Source organism: Oratosquilla oratoria, chromosome 31 (assembly GCF_046742065.1).
Source record: "Oratosquilla oratoria isolate Oo_2021 chromosome 31, ASM4674206v1, whole genome shotgun sequence".
Lineage (NCBI taxonomy): Eukaryota > Metazoa > Arthropoda > Malacostraca > Stomatopoda > Squillidae > Oratosquilla > Oratosquilla oratoria.
In genome coordinates, this window is record NC_134807.1 from 32,312,908 (window position 1) to 32,331,359 (window position 18,452).

At 41.7% G+C, this 18,452-nt stretch overlaps 1 protein-coding gene across 2 annotated transcripts in view; it reads right to left on the minus strand.

Moving 5' to 3' along the window:
* Nucleotides 1-2,702: 2,702 nt before the first annotated feature.
* okr (DNA repair and recombination protein RAD54-like okr) overlaps nucleotides 2,703-18,452 on the minus strand; it is a 39,292-nt gene continuing 23,542 nt past the window's right edge. For both annotated transcript variants that reach the window (XM_076213454.1, XM_076213455.1), the window contains 7 exons: nucleotides 11,862-12,139; nucleotides 11,603-11,748; nucleotides 11,009-11,156; nucleotides 10,610-10,808; nucleotides 5,961-6,167; nucleotides 5,319-5,482; nucleotides 2,703-3,357 (listed from right to left, as the gene is read on the minus strand). In XM_076213454.1, the coding sequence (XP_076069569.1) occupies nucleotides 3,159-3,357; nucleotides 5,319-5,482; nucleotides 5,961-6,167; nucleotides 10,610-10,808; nucleotides 11,009-11,156; nucleotides 11,603-11,748; nucleotides 11,862-12,139 (1,341 nt within the window). In that variant the 3' untranslated portion in view covers nucleotides 2,703-3,158. The remainder of the gene's footprint in view (nucleotides 3,358-5,318; nucleotides 5,483-5,960; nucleotides 6,168-10,609; nucleotides 10,809-11,008; nucleotides 11,157-11,602; nucleotides 11,749-11,861; nucleotides 12,140-18,452) is intronic.

Genomic DNA, 18,452 nt, shown 5'->3' on the forward strand with positions numbered 1-18,452 from the left:
CCAGCATGTGACAAGGACCCTGTAGTTATTGCACAAGATTCCACGAGTTCTTTATGCTGTTCATGGGTCTTCAACCTCTTGATCCATGGATCTGCTTGGTATCTTGAACAAAGGATATACCTTCACTGGTTTGCTAGACTTATTGTGGAGGTAGGATGAAGCTCACTGGCTGAGTGGGTTAGGGCGTCGTTACTTGCGGCGAAGGTCAAGGTTAGGGCGGTTCAAATCCTGCCACCAGCGAAGTTGAACCAAGGGCATTGTTCATTAAATTCCACGCTACAAAGGCCTCTGTGAGGAGCACCATCCTAGCCTCCAGATAGGGGGGAGTGTGTGACGTTAAACCATATCATCATCATCATTATGGAGGTTGTTGTCAAATTTGCTGAAAAGCATTTTTCTGAATATCTATTGCTCTGCAAAGATGTTACAGGTTCTTTGACACCTAACTCGACCAAACATCTAGTAGGAACAAGCTGCCACACTTCTATAAAGTAAAATAGACTCTTGTGATTGTGGGGTGCCAGTCCCTGTCACTGTGGTAAGGTAAAGTGTTCATATTTATACCAAAAAGCTCTTTCCCCCTTACAAGGGAGATGGCTGAGTCAAAGCATACACCTATCCTACATCCAATGCACTTTCATTCAATAACTCATTCACTGTCCCTCTCACTCATTTAAGCTCTTTGTGGATAAAGGATTATCCCTGTACCCCAACCACACTGCTCAAGTCAGACGCAATCTAGCAAAACAACCTCCACATTAAAGCCCAACACCTACAGCTGGTTTACCCCCACCAATTCATTACATGGCAATCCATCCCTATTCATTCATTCAAGAAATCTATGGGGAAAAAGGAAAGGAGAAATATATATATATACATATGTATCAGGTATCATCTTTATCTCATCCATTTACAACCACTCTCCATTCACAACTACCTTTATGCCCTCTCCTTACCTTCCTCAACAGCCATTCCTCTTGCATCCAATGTCCCCTTCACCCATCATCTATCTTATTCTGATCATCCCCTCAAGTTTCCTCCATCCACTTTTGCTTTCCATTTTTATTTTTCTATTTTTTTTTTTTTTTTTACTAAATCTTTCCATATGCTAATAGCATCAAAGCATTTTTTTATCAACCCTATCTGCCAGCTCTTTCCACTGCCACTCTATCTCACTGCCTCATCTCCACATTCCTCACTCTACCCATCCTTGTAACCTCAACCTTACTTCTTAATCACTTCATCTTTAACATGTTTACACTCTTCCTTCCTGCCTGCTTTAAATCCCAAGTCTCTAATCCATACAGTGCTATGGGCACAATCACTCCCACGTAGTCTTCTCTTTGTGTTCATCATTAAAAACCTATTTCTCATGATACCTTCATTATCCTCCAGACATTTACTTACTTCTCTTACTCTATTATTCATCTTCACCCCACTTACCTACTACTCCTTGCTATATGTGAATTTCTTACTCTTGAAATTCACCTCTAACCCACTATTACCCTCACCATTTGTACATCTCATCACCTTACTTTTACCCACATTTACTTTCTGCTTCCTCCTCTCCCAAACTCTGCCACTGCTTCTATCATCTGATTCAGCTACAAGTAAAGTGTCATCCAGAAACTGGCTTACTTCCAACTTTCCTCCACCCTTGTTTACTTCCTCGAAACTCCTACCTAGCATCCTCATGTTTCCTTCCTTCACCACTCCATCTATATACACATTTAACAAATGTGGCAACATTACACAATCCTGGTATTAATTTGCATAACTTGTGTTTTGGCTTCTATATTCTATAATTTTCATACCCTGACAACAATACAATATTTCTTTTTTGAATGATCTATGGGCCAATATAGTGATTATTAAGTTACATGGCAGCGGTGAGTCTCCAACAAAAGAAATCCTGGGCAATATACTGATTGACTGATTATTTTAGCTACTTTGCAGGAGGCTCTCTCACATTAGTGGCAGATCCAGGATCAAAACTTGGGGAGGGGCTAACCTGAATTTTGTAAATGTACACTGGGGTGGGGGCTAACCTGAATTTTGTAAATATAGATGATGCTTTTAAAGAGATGTACTCTGTAGCATAAGTATAATGATTCTGAATATAAATTGAAGTATATGTTCTCACTTTAGTTTTTTTTTCAGAATATTGGGCAAAAGTAATACTTAATCTTACATGTTAAAGATTTACTCTCAATGATGTGTTGAATATACTTCTGCCACTGTAATACTTGTTTCTGCCATATACCAGTAGACACGTGATAAGTTTCTCAACCTCTACAATGAGGCAAAGAAAGATTTGGGGGGGGGGGGGCTTCAGCCACCTCAGCACCCACCCCCTGGATCTGTCACTGTCTCACTTGGAATTAGTGACAGGTACCTGCAAATGGTGGTCTTGTAACATGGCTGACAGAGAATTATCTCCCTGCCACCCTTCTTCAAAATTATATTTCATGATCATTTGATTTAATGCTGTGAACTCCCCTATGAGGAGGCTAGGGCAGCACTCCTGACAGAGGACTTTGAAGTATGGAAATAAATGAACCGTTGCCACTATTTTTGTACAGCATACGGTGGAAGACATAGCAGATAATTCAAACATCTTCAATATACAATACTTGTAAATGTTCAACTCTTTAAAATCAAAGTGATACTCTACAAATGAAAATGATACAAAAAGAGACGTTTGACACATATATATTTTTACAAAACAATCTTGTTTGACATGTTAATTTGACAAGACATGTAATAGTTTATGCACATTTTATACATCTGGTATGGGCTTTGTTCCAATACACTGGGATCAATTTACCTCCATGTGGTGCTCCTGCAAGATGGATAGTAAAGCTTCCTATTTTCAAAATCTGTCAGTTCCCTTTCCTCCATAAGGAGGTGGAACCCTGAGGGGCTGACATTTCAACTGCATCTCTTAAACTTTCACACATACAGAGCTGACACCTGGCAACTGCTCCCCTTCCTTTACCACTTTCAGAAAGTGACAAAGAAACAGTCACACACACAACAGTCTGAAGTTCCTTTCCAGAGAGATCTATGGGAGGGGCCAATGGATGTTGCCAGCCACTTTGGGGCTGTGGTTTTTCCATTTTGTCGAGGCAACAATTAATTCCAATACATGTACATAATCATGGTACAACTTTTTGTTCATGTGACTGCTGATGAAAAACAAAGGTGATGCCTACAGGCCAACATTTCTTCAAAATACTGTCTGGGATACCCTTTTTGTCGGCACAGTGAAACCAATCTGACAGATTTGATGTGCAGTCAGCCTCTGCACTTGGAGCTCGAATTTCTATGTTGTTCACACATCTCCTGCACTTGAATCTGAAATTTAAAAATATGCAACTAAAATACTGCTCAAAAATGGAAAAAAATTACATCTACCTATCTATATACCAAGGGTTTTTTCCCCCTTACCAGAGGGGTAACCAAGTCAAAAGGCATGTACCCACTCCCATCCACCACCCTTTCCCCCTCTCATCTTAGCTCCTCATGGATGACAGGTCATCCCTGTATCCTGCCAACTGCCCTAGGTCAGAAGCAATGTAGCAAGACACAAAGTACATCAATAGCAAGACCACTTCATTTAATTGGCAACACCCCCTCTCAACACTTAAAAGTTGAGAGGGGGTGTTGCATGACCACCACAAACAGGTACACTGGGGATGTCAGACTTGATACAAAAAATATCTTAGTGTAGGAGCACCAATATGCATGTAATAGGATGGCAAGACTGGTTTTGTTTGTGTGTTTATTGTCTAAATTAGGCATCAGGTAAGCCTGGCAGGATGCAAACATATGTTAATATGAATCCTTGTTACCAGCCTCTTGTGCACGAAACAAGTGCATTTCCATTGAGCCATCTGAACATAATCTCTTGCACATTACAAATAGCAATATAAGATATATACATATACCAAGGCTTTTTCCCCCTTACAAGGGAGGTAGCCAAAAAGAAAAAGGCATAAAATCATTCCCATCCATTCCATCCCTAAATACAGTCCACTCCCCTCCACCCTCCCTCTTATCTTAGCACCTCCTGGATGATGGGTTATTCCTGCACCTTGTCCACTGCCCTGGGTCAGAAGCAGTGTCGCAAGACACAGCACATCCACAGCAAGGCCGCTTCATTAAATTGGCGACACCCCTCTCTGTCCCCCCATGCATAAAAGGAGAAGACGGGGAGAAATCCCTTCGGGCTGCATCAAATTTTGCTCACACATATTACCTCACCCCCCATCCCCTCGCCCATTCCACCTCATGCATCACATCATCATCCATATACAACCATTCTCCATTCACCCCTGTCTTCTGTCCTCTCCCGTCCTTCCTCAACAGACATTCCCCTCTTCCCCAAAGCCCCCTTCACCCCATCCATCCACCTCATCCTAGGACGTCCCCTCATGTTCACTCCCTCCACATCTGCCTTCTATACCTCTTTTACAAGTCTTTCTTCGCTCATTCTTTCCATGTGTCCAAACCATCCTAATACTCTTTCATCAACCCTATCTCCTAACTCCCTTTCCACCCCTGTTCTCCTCCTCACCTCCTCATTTCTCACTCTATCTAGCCTAGTAACCCCCATCATACTTCTCAGACACCTCATCTCAAACACATTCAAACTCCTTCTCTCTTCCTCTCTTATGTACCATGTTTCTGCCCCATACAGTGCTGTTGGCACAATCACTCCTTCATACAGTCTCCTCTTAGCATCCATTCCCAAATGTCTATTCCTCATTACACTTTTTAATCCAACAAGGCATTTACTCGCTTCTCTCAATCTACATTCTACCTCCACCTTCACTCCACCTTTTCCTGCCACATTTGCACCCAAGTATCTAAAACTATCCACTTCCTCCAGTCGCTCTCCCTTAATGCTCACTTCCAGTCTACTGCCACTTTCACCCCTTGTACATCTCATCACCTTACTTTTACCCACATTTATCTTCAGCTTTCTTCTATCACACACTCTCCCGAACTCTGTCACCAACTTCCTCAATCCCTCCTCCGATCCTGCCATAAGCGCAGTGTCGTCTGCAAAGAACAGCTGGCTCACCTCCCACTTTTCTCTATTTTCTTTAACCATCTCCAATCCCCGACCCACAACCTTTGCATTTACCTCTCGCACTACCCAATCCATGTATAAGTTGAACAGCCAGGGCGTAACGCATCCTTGACGAAGTCCCACCTTTACCTCGAACCATTCACTCTCTCCATTTCTAATCCTGACACAAACTCTACTACCCACATAAAAAATCTTGAGCAATATAAAGAAATTCTAGTACCTTTCATGTGTATCACTTATTGTGTTCTGGTTAAGGGTAAACAATTCTTTAAGCTGAGCTATTGAAAAATGACGCTCTACATCCTCTTCACAATCAACAACGCAGCTGCTCAGTGCTTTTTTGTGAGCTTGTCTCTGTAATATTTTTTCTTCAATGGTGCCTGTCTGTAAAGAAAATGAACAGAATTATCAAAAGATAAATTATCCACAAAATATACAAAAATGTATGTTTATTGAAGATGTCCTTGCAAACCCACATTAAATAATACAACATTGGAAATTAGTTTTGAGGAATAATGTGAGCATCAATGGAAATAAACTATTTATATACCAACTGGCTTCTTCCCCTTTATAAAGGAGGCAATATCTTTCTGTGTAAATTTTAAATTCTCTGACTCATTCTTTACAAATGTAAGGTACTTCCAGTAATAAAATATATCTAAAACCCCTGGGCTCTTTCAGGGCATGAATGTGCATTTCAGCTAACAGTACTAATATCATTGCCATATATTTCCCAAATAATCAAAGACTTCTTGCAAAAAAAAATAAAAAATAAAAAATAAATAAATAAATAATACAATAATATAAATAAAAACAAGGCAACAAAATAAACAAAATAAAGAAATAAGTATAAACGTCTTACTGCAACTAATCTATATATATAGCATTTCTTCTTCTGGCCATCCCTCCATACCCTGGCCATAGCCTGGTCATCATTGGCAGGATTCCAATCAGGGTCAAACATAACTAAGCGATTAGCACCAATCAAATTAAGTCCACATCCTCCAGCTTTACTGCTTAACATGAAGATAAAATCACCCCCACAAGGATCATTGAATTTTTCAACAATCTGAAAAGAAAAGAAAACATGATAATGAATAAAATTATAAAATTCAAACATCCAAAGTAACAATAATATATTGTGTAATGGTAGTAATACACCATGAAAGACTGCACACCATCTCATATTAACAAACCAAAGAGCCCTTGAACATCTTACCATAAACATATTAAATTCCAGTGATCTCCCCACAAGAAAACCCTTCAACATGACCAACAAGGGACTTCATCCAACATTTCAGTGTACTAACCCTCACTACATTCCCAAACAACATGAGAATCCATTCATGACCTCCCCTCCGACCACTTCCCAATAAAGATTACCATAGATCTTACAGAAAAAAATTAAACATTCCCATAAAAAGACATACATACATACATATACCAAAGGCTTTTTCCCCCTTACACGGGGGGGTAGCCAAAAAGAAAAAGGCATAGAAACCACTCCCATCCATTCCATTCTCCACACACTCCACTCCCCTCCCTCCCTCTTATCTTGGCACCTCCTGGATGACGGGTCATTCCTGCATCCTGTCCACTGCCCTGGGTCAGAAGCAGTGTCACAAGACACAGCACATCCACAGCAAGGCCGCTTCATAAATTCGGCGACCCCCCCCCTCTCCGTCCCCTCACGTAAAAGAGGAGAAAGGCCCTTTCCCTCTTATAAGGAGGGAGTGGTCTAGCCAAGGCGTACACCCCAGCCTTTACCTATCTTACACCCATCATTTGTGATAGGGATATGGTTTAATGTCACAAACTTCTCACATTGGAAGGCTAGGATGGTGCCCCTTACAGAGGACTTTGTAGCATGGAATTTAATGAACCATGTCCTTGGTTCAATTTCACCGGTGGCAGGATTCGAACCACCATCCTCTCTACCTTCACCGCAAGTAACGATACTCTAACCCGCTCAGCTAGTTATTTTGTAGGACTACAATATGCAGGAATCTGTCATGGATCCCACTGCAACTTAATATCACAAAACAAACTATATTTGATTAAAGATCCATCTCCCCCCCAAAAAAAAGTGGTTGAGTCAAAACATACACCCACATCATGCATGCATTTCCCTCTTGTAAGGAGGGAGTGGTCTAGCTAAGGCATCTTTTGTCTTTTATTTTTAGCTTGTTGAGTGGAGAATGGCTGTGTATAGATGATACTGTGATGCAAAGAAGGGACAGGGTGGGGGAAGGGGGAGTTAGGAAGTGGTTATATGTAAAAGATATTTTGACACAGCCCAAAGGGATTTCTCTCCCTCTTCTCTTTTTGTGCATGAGGGGATGGAGAAAGGATGATTGCCAATTAAGTGAAGTGGTCTTACTGCATCGCTTCTGACCCAGGGCAGTGGACAGGATACAGGGATGACCTGTCATCCACAAGGAGCTAAGATGAGAGAGAAGAAAGGGTGGTGGATGGAAGTGAAATGGGTAGGATTGGGTACTTGCCTTTTGACTTGGTTACCTCCCTCATAAGGGGGAAAAAGCCCTTGGTATATACACATCTTTATTTTCAGCTCCTTGTGGATGAAGTCATCCCCATTCCCTGCTTGGATCAGAAGCAGTACAGTGCAATGCGAGTCTTACAAGACCCACATTATTACACAAATAAAGCTTATTCAACCCCCATTTCCATCTCAGCACCTCAGGAATAATGGGTCAGCTTGTCACATCACACTGCTTGTATCAAAAGCAATTCAGTGAGGCATAGTGTAGCCTAACAGGGAACTGTGTGGGTACAATCACTCTGTCATACAACATTCTCTTTGTATTGATGCCCTACCTATTTTTCATAAAAATTTTCATTCCACAGAGAAATTTACTTTCTTATTTTACTCCTGAGTTAAGTGGTGGATGGAGTGAATTTCGGGGGATGACAAAGGATGAGATGGATGGATGGGGTGAAAGGGGCTTTGAGTAAGAGAGGAATGCCAATTGAGCAAGGAAGGGAGATTGAAGGCAAGAGGCAGGGGTGAGTGGAGAATAGCTGTGTATAGATGATACTATGATTCAAGGGTGGGGGATTGGGAGGGGGGGGTAGTAGGGAGTGGTTATGTGTGAATGATATTTTGATGCAGCCCAAAAACATTTCTCCCTGTATTCTCTCTTTCTGCATGAGGGGATGGAGAGGGTGGGTTGCTGATTAATTGAAACAGCCTTGCTGTGGATGTACTGTCTTGCTACATTGCTTCTGACCCAGGGCAGTAGGCAGGTTACATGGATGACCCATCATCCATGAGGAGCTAAGATGAGGGGGAGGAAAGGGTGGTGGATGGGAGTGGAATAGGTTGGCGTGGGTATGTACATTTTGACATGGTTACCTCCCTGGAAAAGGCTTATGATAGGGTAGACAGGAAGGCACTATAGGAGGTTATGCAGATATACGGGATAGGAGGAAAGCTTCTGGGAGCTGTCAAGAGTTTTTATGAGAGTAGTAGAGCTTGTGTCAGGATTGGAAATGGAGAGAGTGAGTGGTTTGAGGTAAGGGTGGGGCTTCGTCAAGGATGCGTTATGTCGCCCTGGCTGTTCAACTTATACATGGATGGGGTGGTGCGAGAGGTAAATGCAAGGGTAGTGGGCAAGGGATTGGAGATGGTTAAAGAAAATGGAGAAAAGTGGGAGGTGAGATAGCTGTTGTTTGCGGACGACACTGCGCTTGTGGCAGGATCGGAGGAGGGATTGAGGAAGTTGGTGGCAGAGTTTGGGAGAGTATGTGATAGAAGAAAGCTAAAGATAAATGTGGGTAAAAGTAAGGTGATGAGATGTACAAGGGGTGAAAGTGGCAGTAGACTGGAAGTGAGCATTAAGGGAGAGCGACTGGAGGAAGTGGATAGTTTTAGATACTTGGGTGCAATTGTGGCAGGGAAAGGTGGAGTGAAAGTGGAGGTAGAATGTAGATTGAGAGAAGCAAGTAAATGCCTTGGTGGATTAAAGAGTGTAATGAGGAATAGACATTTGGGAATGGATGCTAAGAGGAGACTGTATGAAGGAGTGATTGTGCCAACAGCACTGTATGGGGCAGAAACATGGAACATAAGAGAGGAAGAGAGAAGGAGTTTGAATGTGTTTGAGATGAGGTGTCTGAGAAGTATGATGGGGGTTACTAGGCTAGATAGAGTGAGAAATGAGGAGGTGAGGAGGAGAACAGGGGTGGAAAAGGAGCTGGGAGATAGGGTTGATGAAAGAATATTAGGATGGTTTGGACACATGGAAAGAATGAGTGATGAAAGACTAGTAAAAGAGGTGTGGAAGGCAGATGTGGAGGGAGTGAACATGAGGGGACGTCCTAGGATGTGGTGGATGGATGGGGTGAAGGGGGCTTTGGGGAAGAGGGGAATGTCTGTTGAGGAAGGACAGGAGAGGACAGAAGACAGGGGTGAATGGAGAATGGTTGTATATGGATGATGTTGTGATTGCATGAGGTGGAATGGGCGGGTGGATGGGGGTTGAGCAAAATTTGACGCAGCCCGAAGGGATTTCTCCCCATCCTCTCATTTTATGCAATGGGGGGACGGAGAGGGGGGGTCGCCGATTTAATGAAGCGGCCTTGCTGTGGATGTGCTGTGTCTTGCGACACTGCTTCTGACCCAGGGCAGTGGACAAGGTGCAGGGATGACCTGTCATTCAGGAGGTGCTAAGATAAGAGGGAGGGTGGAGGGGTGTGGAGTGTATTCAGGGATGGAATGGGTGGGAATGATTTTATGCCTTTTTCTTTTTGGCTACCCCCCTTGTAAGGGGGAAAAAGCCTTGGTATATGTATGTATGTATGTACCTCCCTTGTAAGGGAGAAAAAGCCCTTGGTATATAGACAGATAGACTTTACTCCATAATTCACCTCTTCATCTATTCCCCCGTTCAATGCTATTTGCCATTACTATCATTCCTTGTAGATTTTATCACTTAACTCTTGCCAAGATTCACTTATAAATTTCTTTTCTGACATACCCTTCCAAATTCAGTCATCAACCCACCAAATGCTCTGGTCTCTCCTCAGCTACAAGTACAGTGTCATCTGCAATTAACGACTGGTTCACATCCCCATATCCTTCCACTGCCATTCATCAATTCAAATCCTCTATATAGCAGTCTTGCATTTACCTCCCTTACTACCCAATCTTCTTGACTGCATTGCTTCCACCCCAGGGAGTGGGCAGGAGAAAGGGATGACCCTTCACCCACAAGGAGTTAAGATAAGAGGGGAACAAGGGTTGTGAATGAGAGTGAGTGCATGCTTTTGACTCGGCCACCTCCTTTATAAGGATGAAGAAGCCCTTGGTATATTGATAGACTATTCTGTCTATGTGTGTCCAGCTTTCATTTCTTTTGATACATACATACATATGCCAAAGGCTTTTTCCCCCTTACATGGGGGGTAGCCTCCTGTTAGCCATTTCTTTTGATGATAAATACTAAAAGATCTCTGAAAAGTACTTGCTTCTGTGATTCTATCACTTACCTTAGCTCTCTTCTTAATAGACATTGATCCATCCAAACGTACATACTGGTACCTACGGAGTGCAGCCAGTTGTTGAAATAGATCTAAAGTCTGTGTGTAGTTAGAGATTAGAACAACCTTGTCATCGGTGGTGCTCTTGATTAAGGCAAGTAGAGTATCCAGAACAGCAAGCTTGCCCGACAATTCTGGTTTCAACTGCCTTTAAAACATGAAAAAGAAATAAAGAGAATCACAATAATTCTGCATAGCTTATACATTTTTCATCACAGTTAAAGACACGGTAATACCATATCAAAATGAATCTACATCTTCATCATGAATGTTTACAATTGTGAAAACTATAGATAATTGTATTTGTACCAATCTAAGGTTGCAAAAGGATAACTAATACCAAATTACTTTGGATTGTGTCCTACTGGATACAGATTCTGAAGTGATTTGTAACTCTCTTCTCCAGATTGGACTTTATCCCAGATTAAGTCAGGGTGGTTGCACAATTTCTTCAAACTTGTAATGGCTGCCAGTGCACTCGTGTTTAACTTCCCAGCTAAAGGAAATCATGAAGGAATACAAAACTCATTATAGTTTAAAGATCAATTGGAGTGTACATTATCATAAGTTTAATTTGTATTAAAGGTGCAATTTAAACTGCATTATCCCTTTCATGAACTCATGCACTTCTGATTACATTGTCCTCATGTGAGAGGAGTAGAGGGGACAGTGGTAATATATGGAGCTGGGATGGAAAGGGGGGATTTAGAGTCAGTGAAGAGCTGTTACAATGGATGTAAAGCTTGTGTAGGCATGTGCAGTAAGGAAAGCAAGATGCATGAGATGACAGTAGGTTTGAAGCAAGGGTGTGTAATGTCACTATGACTGTTTAATTTGCATTTGGATGGAGTAATAAGTCAAACCGCCTCCCAGAAGATGTTTCAATGTGGTAAACAGGTAACTACCTAACTTCATGATAATAACATGTCAAAAAGTACAAACCTGAGAGATCTGTTTTCGCACTGGCACTACGGATAAATTGCAAATACATTTCCATTTGCAATTCTGTTAATGGGCAGCATACAACCTGTTCAATCTTAACTGGCAGGTATTTTGAAAGGATGTCATTGGTACGTCTGATTATGCATCTGGTTAAGATATCAAAATTTGTTTAAGTGGATTTCAACTATAGAAAATCATCATGTCATAATCTTTTTATCAAAACAATCTTTAATACTTATTTCACACAACTTATACACACCTGTTAACAACATTAATCAACTCTTCCAGCCTTTCTTTACCCGTTTCATGGTCTTTCGTGGATGCATCAGCATCGCGACCCCTCAAAATAGGATTTTCATACTTTTTTCTAAACTCCTGAGCAGTGCCTAAGAGACCAGCATTGACAAAGTGTATTAAAGAAAAATACTCTAAGAGGTCATTCTGAATGGGCGTTCCCGACAGAAGAACTCTACGTTTTGTGTTCAGACCCATCAAAGCTTGGTAGGTTTGATTTTCACAGTTTTTTAAACGATGGCCCTGAAAAAGATACACCAAAGTTTAGTTGGATCAAATCATAAAAACATATATATTTTTTCCTAATCTACATAATTTCCTACTAAGCAAGGTAAATAACAATCTATTTATCTATATACCATGGGTGCTTGCCTTTTGACTTAGCTACCTCCCTGGTAGCCAAGTCAAAAGACAAACACCCATTCCCATCCACCACCCTTTCCTGCCTCTCATAGTAACTCCTTATGGATTTACCTAGTTGTATTATACGGGAAGGGAGCTATGCTCGTGGTGACCCGTCTTTGTATCTCTCAGCATCAAGTTTTTTCTAATCTTGAATAGTGTTTGCACACACTGTTTCTTTGTCTAATTTGTTCCAAGTATCTACTGCTCTGTGTGGGAAGCTGTTTTTTTTTCAGATCTTTTCTGTAATTATCTTTTTTTAGTTTCTTTTCGTGTCTTCTCGTTTTTCCATTGTCCCATTTCAATAAGTCATTCTTATCTAAGATTTCCATTCCTTTCATTATTCTATAGATAGTAAGTCTCCTCTTTCCCTTCTTTGTTCCAGAATTGGTAATTCTAATTTGGACAGTCTATGCTCATATGTCATTTCGGAAAGAGTTGGTGCTAGTTTTGTTGTTGCTCTTTGTACATACATACATATACCAAGGCTTTTTCCCCCTTACAAGGGAGGTAGCCAAAAAGGAAAAGGCATAAAATCATTCCCATCCATTCCATCCCTAAATACACTCCACACCCCTTCCACCCTCCCTCTTATCTTAGCACCTCCTAGATGACGGGTCATCCCTGCACCTTGTCCACTGCCCTGGGTCAGAAGCAGTGTCGCAAGACACAGCACATCCACAGCAAGGCCGCTTCATTAAATCGGCGACCCCCACTCTCCATCCCCCCATGCATAAAAGGAGAAGACGGGGAGAAATCCCTTTGGGCTGCGTCAAATTTTGCTCACACATACTACCTCATCCCCCATCCCCCCGCCCGTTCCACCTCATGCATCACAACATCATCCATATACAACCATTCTCCATTCACCCCTGTCTTCTGTCCTCTCCTGTCCTTCTTCAACAGACATTCCCCTCTTCCCCAAAGAAGCCCCCTTCACCCCATCCATCCACCTCATCCTAGGACGTCCCCTCATGTTCACTCCCTCCACATCTGCCTTCCATACCTCTTTTACTAGTCTTTCATCACTCATTCTTTCCATGTGTCCAAACCATCCTAATACTCTTTCATTAACCCTATCTCCCAACTCCCTTTCCACCCCTGTTCTCCTCCTCACCTCCTCATTTCTCACTCTATCTAGCCTAGTAACCCCCATCATACTTCTCAGACACCTCATCTCAAACACATTCAAACTCCTTCTCTCTTCCTCTCTTATGTTCCATGTTTCTGCCCCATACAGTGCTGTTGGCACAATCACTCCTTCATATAGTCTCCTCTTAGCATCCATTCCCAAATGTCTATTCCTCATTACACTCTTCAATCCACCAAGGCATTTACTTGCTTCTCTCAATCTACATTCTACCTCCACCTTCATTCCACCTTTTCCTGCCACATTTGCACCCAAGTATCTAAAACTATCCACTTCCTCCAGTCACTCTCCCTTTATGCTCTTTGTATTCTTTTTATTTTTTTTTATCTCATCCACTGCCTGGGTCAGAAGCAATGCACCAAGACAACACATCCATAGCCAGGCCACTTCACTTAATCAGTGATCCCCTGCTCTCTGTCCCCTCATATGGAAAAAAGAAAAGATGGGGAGAAATCCTTTCCAGCTGCATCAAAATATCATTCATACATAACCACTCCCTACCTCCCATCCCTCACCCTTTCCTTTTCTTGCATCACAGGATCATCTATACACAGCCATTCTCCATTCACCCCTATTTCCTGCCTTCTCCCTTGCACAGCAGACTCTTGCTCAAAGCCCCTTTCACCCCATCCATCCATCTCATCCTCTGTCATCCCCTCAAATTCACTCCCTCCACCTCTGCCTTCCACACTTCTTTTACTAATCTTTCTTCACTCATTCTTTCCATGTGTCCAAACCATCCCAATACTCTTTCATCAACCTTATCTGCCATCTCCTTTTTTACCCAGGTTTATTCCTCACCTCATTTCTCATTCTATCCAGCCTTGTAACTCCTACCATATTTCTAAGTTATTTCATCTCAAACACATTTAGAATTTTCCTCTCTGCCTCTCTTAAATTCCATGTTTCTGCCCCCATACATTGCCACTGGCACACTCACCACAAGCCTAGATCCCTTCCCATATAGTACAACTAAGTAAATATACAGTAGTTTCCTGTTTGCATCCATTCGCAAATGCCTATTTCTCATGACACTTTTTAATCCCCAAGGCATTTACTTGCTTCTCTCATTCTACAATTTACCTCCACCTCCACTCCTCCCTTTCCTGCTATATGTGAACCCAAATACCTAAAGCTATTCACTTCCTCCAGCCTCTCTCTTTTAAGACTAACTTCTTCACTCCTGGCACCCAACTACACTCCCAAACTCAAACTCACCCCTCCCTTTCAACTAAGTTTCACATCCCTTTTTCTTCTCACAAACATACTACCTATCTCTTCCCTTTTACTCTCATCTGTACCATATCCATGCACATTAAAAGACCCAAACCTTAGGGTTCTGGTTGGAAAACTCCTCCCAGACCCTCTTATGCCTTTGCATTTTTAGGAATGTCCCCTCTGGGACTACAGAGAGTAGGATGCCTAGTCCTATCCCTGTCCCTTTTTTGTTGCCTTTTATGACTAAAGTGGGGAACACTTGGTGACAGTATTCTTTCTCCCCTACCATAGGGTCTGGCAAAAAAGGAAATTAATGTTCAGAGAAGTGGTCCAGGACAGTATTAAGAATGAGGGGGCAGAATAATGGAGGGACAGTCACAGTATAATCAAGTAGCATCATTGCTCTATGAATAGAGATTTTCTCTAATGCAGACAAATTAATGTGTGGGTCTGGTCTGTAGGGGCTCCCTGTATAGACTACTGAGCATCTTTTAACCAACAATAACATGCAGTTGATAGAGCAGACAGGGTAATCATGTGAACGCACAATGATAATAGTAGTAGAGCGTGTGTCAGGATTAGAAATGGAGAGAGTGAGTGGTTTGAGGTAAAGGTGGGACTTCATCAGGGATGTATTATGTCACCCTGGCTGTTCAATTTATACATGGATGGGATGGTGTGAGAGATAAATGCAAGGGTGGTGGGTCAGGGATTGAAGATGGTTAAAGAAAATGGAGAAAAGTGGGAGATAAGCCAGGTTTTGTTTGCAGATGACACTGCGCTTGTAGCAGGATCAGAGGAGGGATTGAGGAAGTTAGTAACAGTTTGGGAAAGTGTGTGAAACAAGGAAGTTGAAGATAAATGTGGGTAAAAGTAAGATGATGAGATGTACAAGGGGTGAAAGTGGCAGGAGACTGGAAGTGAGCATTAAGGGAGAGAGACTGGAGGAAGTGGATAGTTCTAGATACTTGGGTGCAAAAGTGGCAGGAAAGGGAGGAGTGGAGGTAGAATGTAGATTGAGAGAAGTGAGTAAATGCCTTGGATTAACAAGTGTTATGAAAAATAGATATTTGGGAATGGATGCTAAGAGGAGACTGTATGAAGGAGTGATTGTACCAACAGCACTGTATGGGGCAGAAACATGGAACATAAGAGAGGAAGAGAGAAGTAGTTTGAATGTGTTTGAGATGAGGTGTCTGAGAAGTATGATGGGGGTTACTAGGGTGGAAAGAGTGAGAAATGAGGAGGTGAGGAGAAGGACGGGGGTGGAAAGGGAGTTGGGAGATAGGGTGGATGAAAGAGTATTGGGATGGTTTGGACACATGGAAAGAATGAGTGATGAAAGACTAGTAAAAGAGGTATGGAAGGCAGATGTGGAAGGAGTGAACATGTTGGGGTGGTCTAGGATGAGATGGATGGATGGATGGGGCAAAAGGGGCATTGGAGAAGAGGGGAATGTCTGTTGAGGAAGGACGGGAGAGGACAGAAGACAGGGGTGAATGGAGAATGGTTGTATATGGATGATGCTGTGATGTATGAGGTGGAATGGATGGGGATGGGGGTTGAGGGAGTATGTGTGAATAAATTTGATGCAGTCCGAAGGGATTTCTCCTCATCTTCCCCTTTTCTGCATGAGGGGGTCCCCAATTTAATAAAGCGGCCTTGCTGTGGATGTGCTGTGTCTTGGAACACTGCTTCTGACCCAGGGCAGTGTACAAGATGCAGGGATGACCCGTCATCCAGGAAGTGCCAAGATAAGAGTGAGGGAAGAGGGTGGAGGGGAGTGGAGTGTGATAGGGTTGGAATGGGTGGGAGTGGTTTTTATGCCTTTGTTTTTTGGCTACCTCCCTTATAAGGGGGAAAAAGCCTTTGGTATATGTAATGTATTTTATGTAACAATAATAATAATTCTTGCTGCAAATTTAGTAGCTGAAGATCTGCAGCCCAGTTTTTCTAATTCTCCTCATATTATTCATCCATGTTAGGGATCATTCTAGTGGCTGACCTTTGAATCTTCTCAAAATTTCTTATATCCTTTTTGTGTGGCAAGGCATGCACTCAAACCCCACCCATTTCACACCCACATTAACCTCAAAGACACTTTTCTCTACTCCATGTACTTACCTATCTCATTTACCGTGAGTGCCACTCCTTCCCTCCCTCACTACTCCTAATACCCTACCGACCACTTACATCCATCTTTCTTCTCACAAAATGTACTAACTATTTCTTTCCTTTTATTCACATTTCATGACCCAATTACTAAGAGCATGAGTGGAATTTTTCTCTCAGTCTCTCTTATGCCTTGACCTTTTGTAGCAAAATACTGAATGGAGGTTCCCCAGCCCCTATTACTTTCACTTACTCACACATGCACACATACAGCAGTCAGGGTAATCAATGATCATTACATTCCTAGGGTCAACAAAAATACCAGATATATATAAATGACATGGATGAAGGAGTAGAATGTTATATGAATTTCTTCACAGATGACACAAAAATATTAAAGAAAGTAAGAATAGATGAGGACTGCGATTCATTACAATCAGACCTGGACAAATTCTGGAAATGGACTCAAAAAAGAGAAGTGAACTTCAATATCAAGAAATGTAGCATAACGGAGTTTGGAAAAAGTAAAAACAGAATTTAAAAAAATTATAAAATTGGTGAAGAAGAAATAAAAAAAGTGCACTTGGAAAGGGACCTTGGAGAATAATCAGCAAAGACATGACACCGGTTAAAAAATATAAACAAAATAGTCGGAGAAACCTTCAACCTATTAACCCCTTCCATACGGTGCCGCACACGTAGGCGTCATGGGGAGCGAGTGTATTCGCGAGGCTGCCATATCGGCGTCTTGATTATATTTATTGTAGTCGCCCCTCCATAATGACATTCTTTCTAATTCTTTTGTAATCGCATTTTCTATGGTTATCAAAATTCACGGGTGAAGAGAGAACGATCGATATAAGCGGTGACTATATTTTATGATGCGAGTATTATTACGACACGTCGTACGGCTGGCATTGGCTGCTGCCACCGAGATCTAATTCCATGACGCCTACGTGTGCGGCACCGTATGGAAGGGGTTAAGGTCAATGAAAGTGGCATTTGACTATTTGGATGAAGAAATTATTAAAAAAAAATATTAGTTACATTGATTAGACCAAAACTGGAATACGCAGCGACACTATGGACACCCAGTACTAAAAAGAATATAAGGAAATTAGAAAGAATACAGAGAGCAATGACAAAGTTGGCACCAGCTCTTTCCAAATTAACATATGAACAAAGATTATCCAAATTGGAACTACCAACACTGGAGCAGAGAAGAGAAAGAGGTGATCTACTGACTATCTATAGAATCATGAAAGGAATGGAAATCCTTGATAGGAATGATTTACTAAAAAATGACAATGGAAAAACAAGAGGTCATGAAAAGAAACTCAAAAAGGATAACTATAGAAGAGATCTGAAAAAAAAAGCTTCCCACACAGAGTGCTGGATATCTGGAATAACTTAGATAAAGAAACAGTGTGTGCAAATACTATTCAAGATTTTAAGAAAAAACTTGATGCTGAAAGATACAAAGATGGGTCACCACGAGCATAGCTCCCTTCTGTGTAATACAACAAGGTAAATACACATATAGTAGTATATGTGCCCCCAAAAACAAAGGCCTGGTCTCATAGTGATCATTCCAAATTACTGGAAGACACAAAGAATGCATTATTTGAGTTACTGATAAATGGAGGAAACATAGTAATTATGAGTGACTTTAAC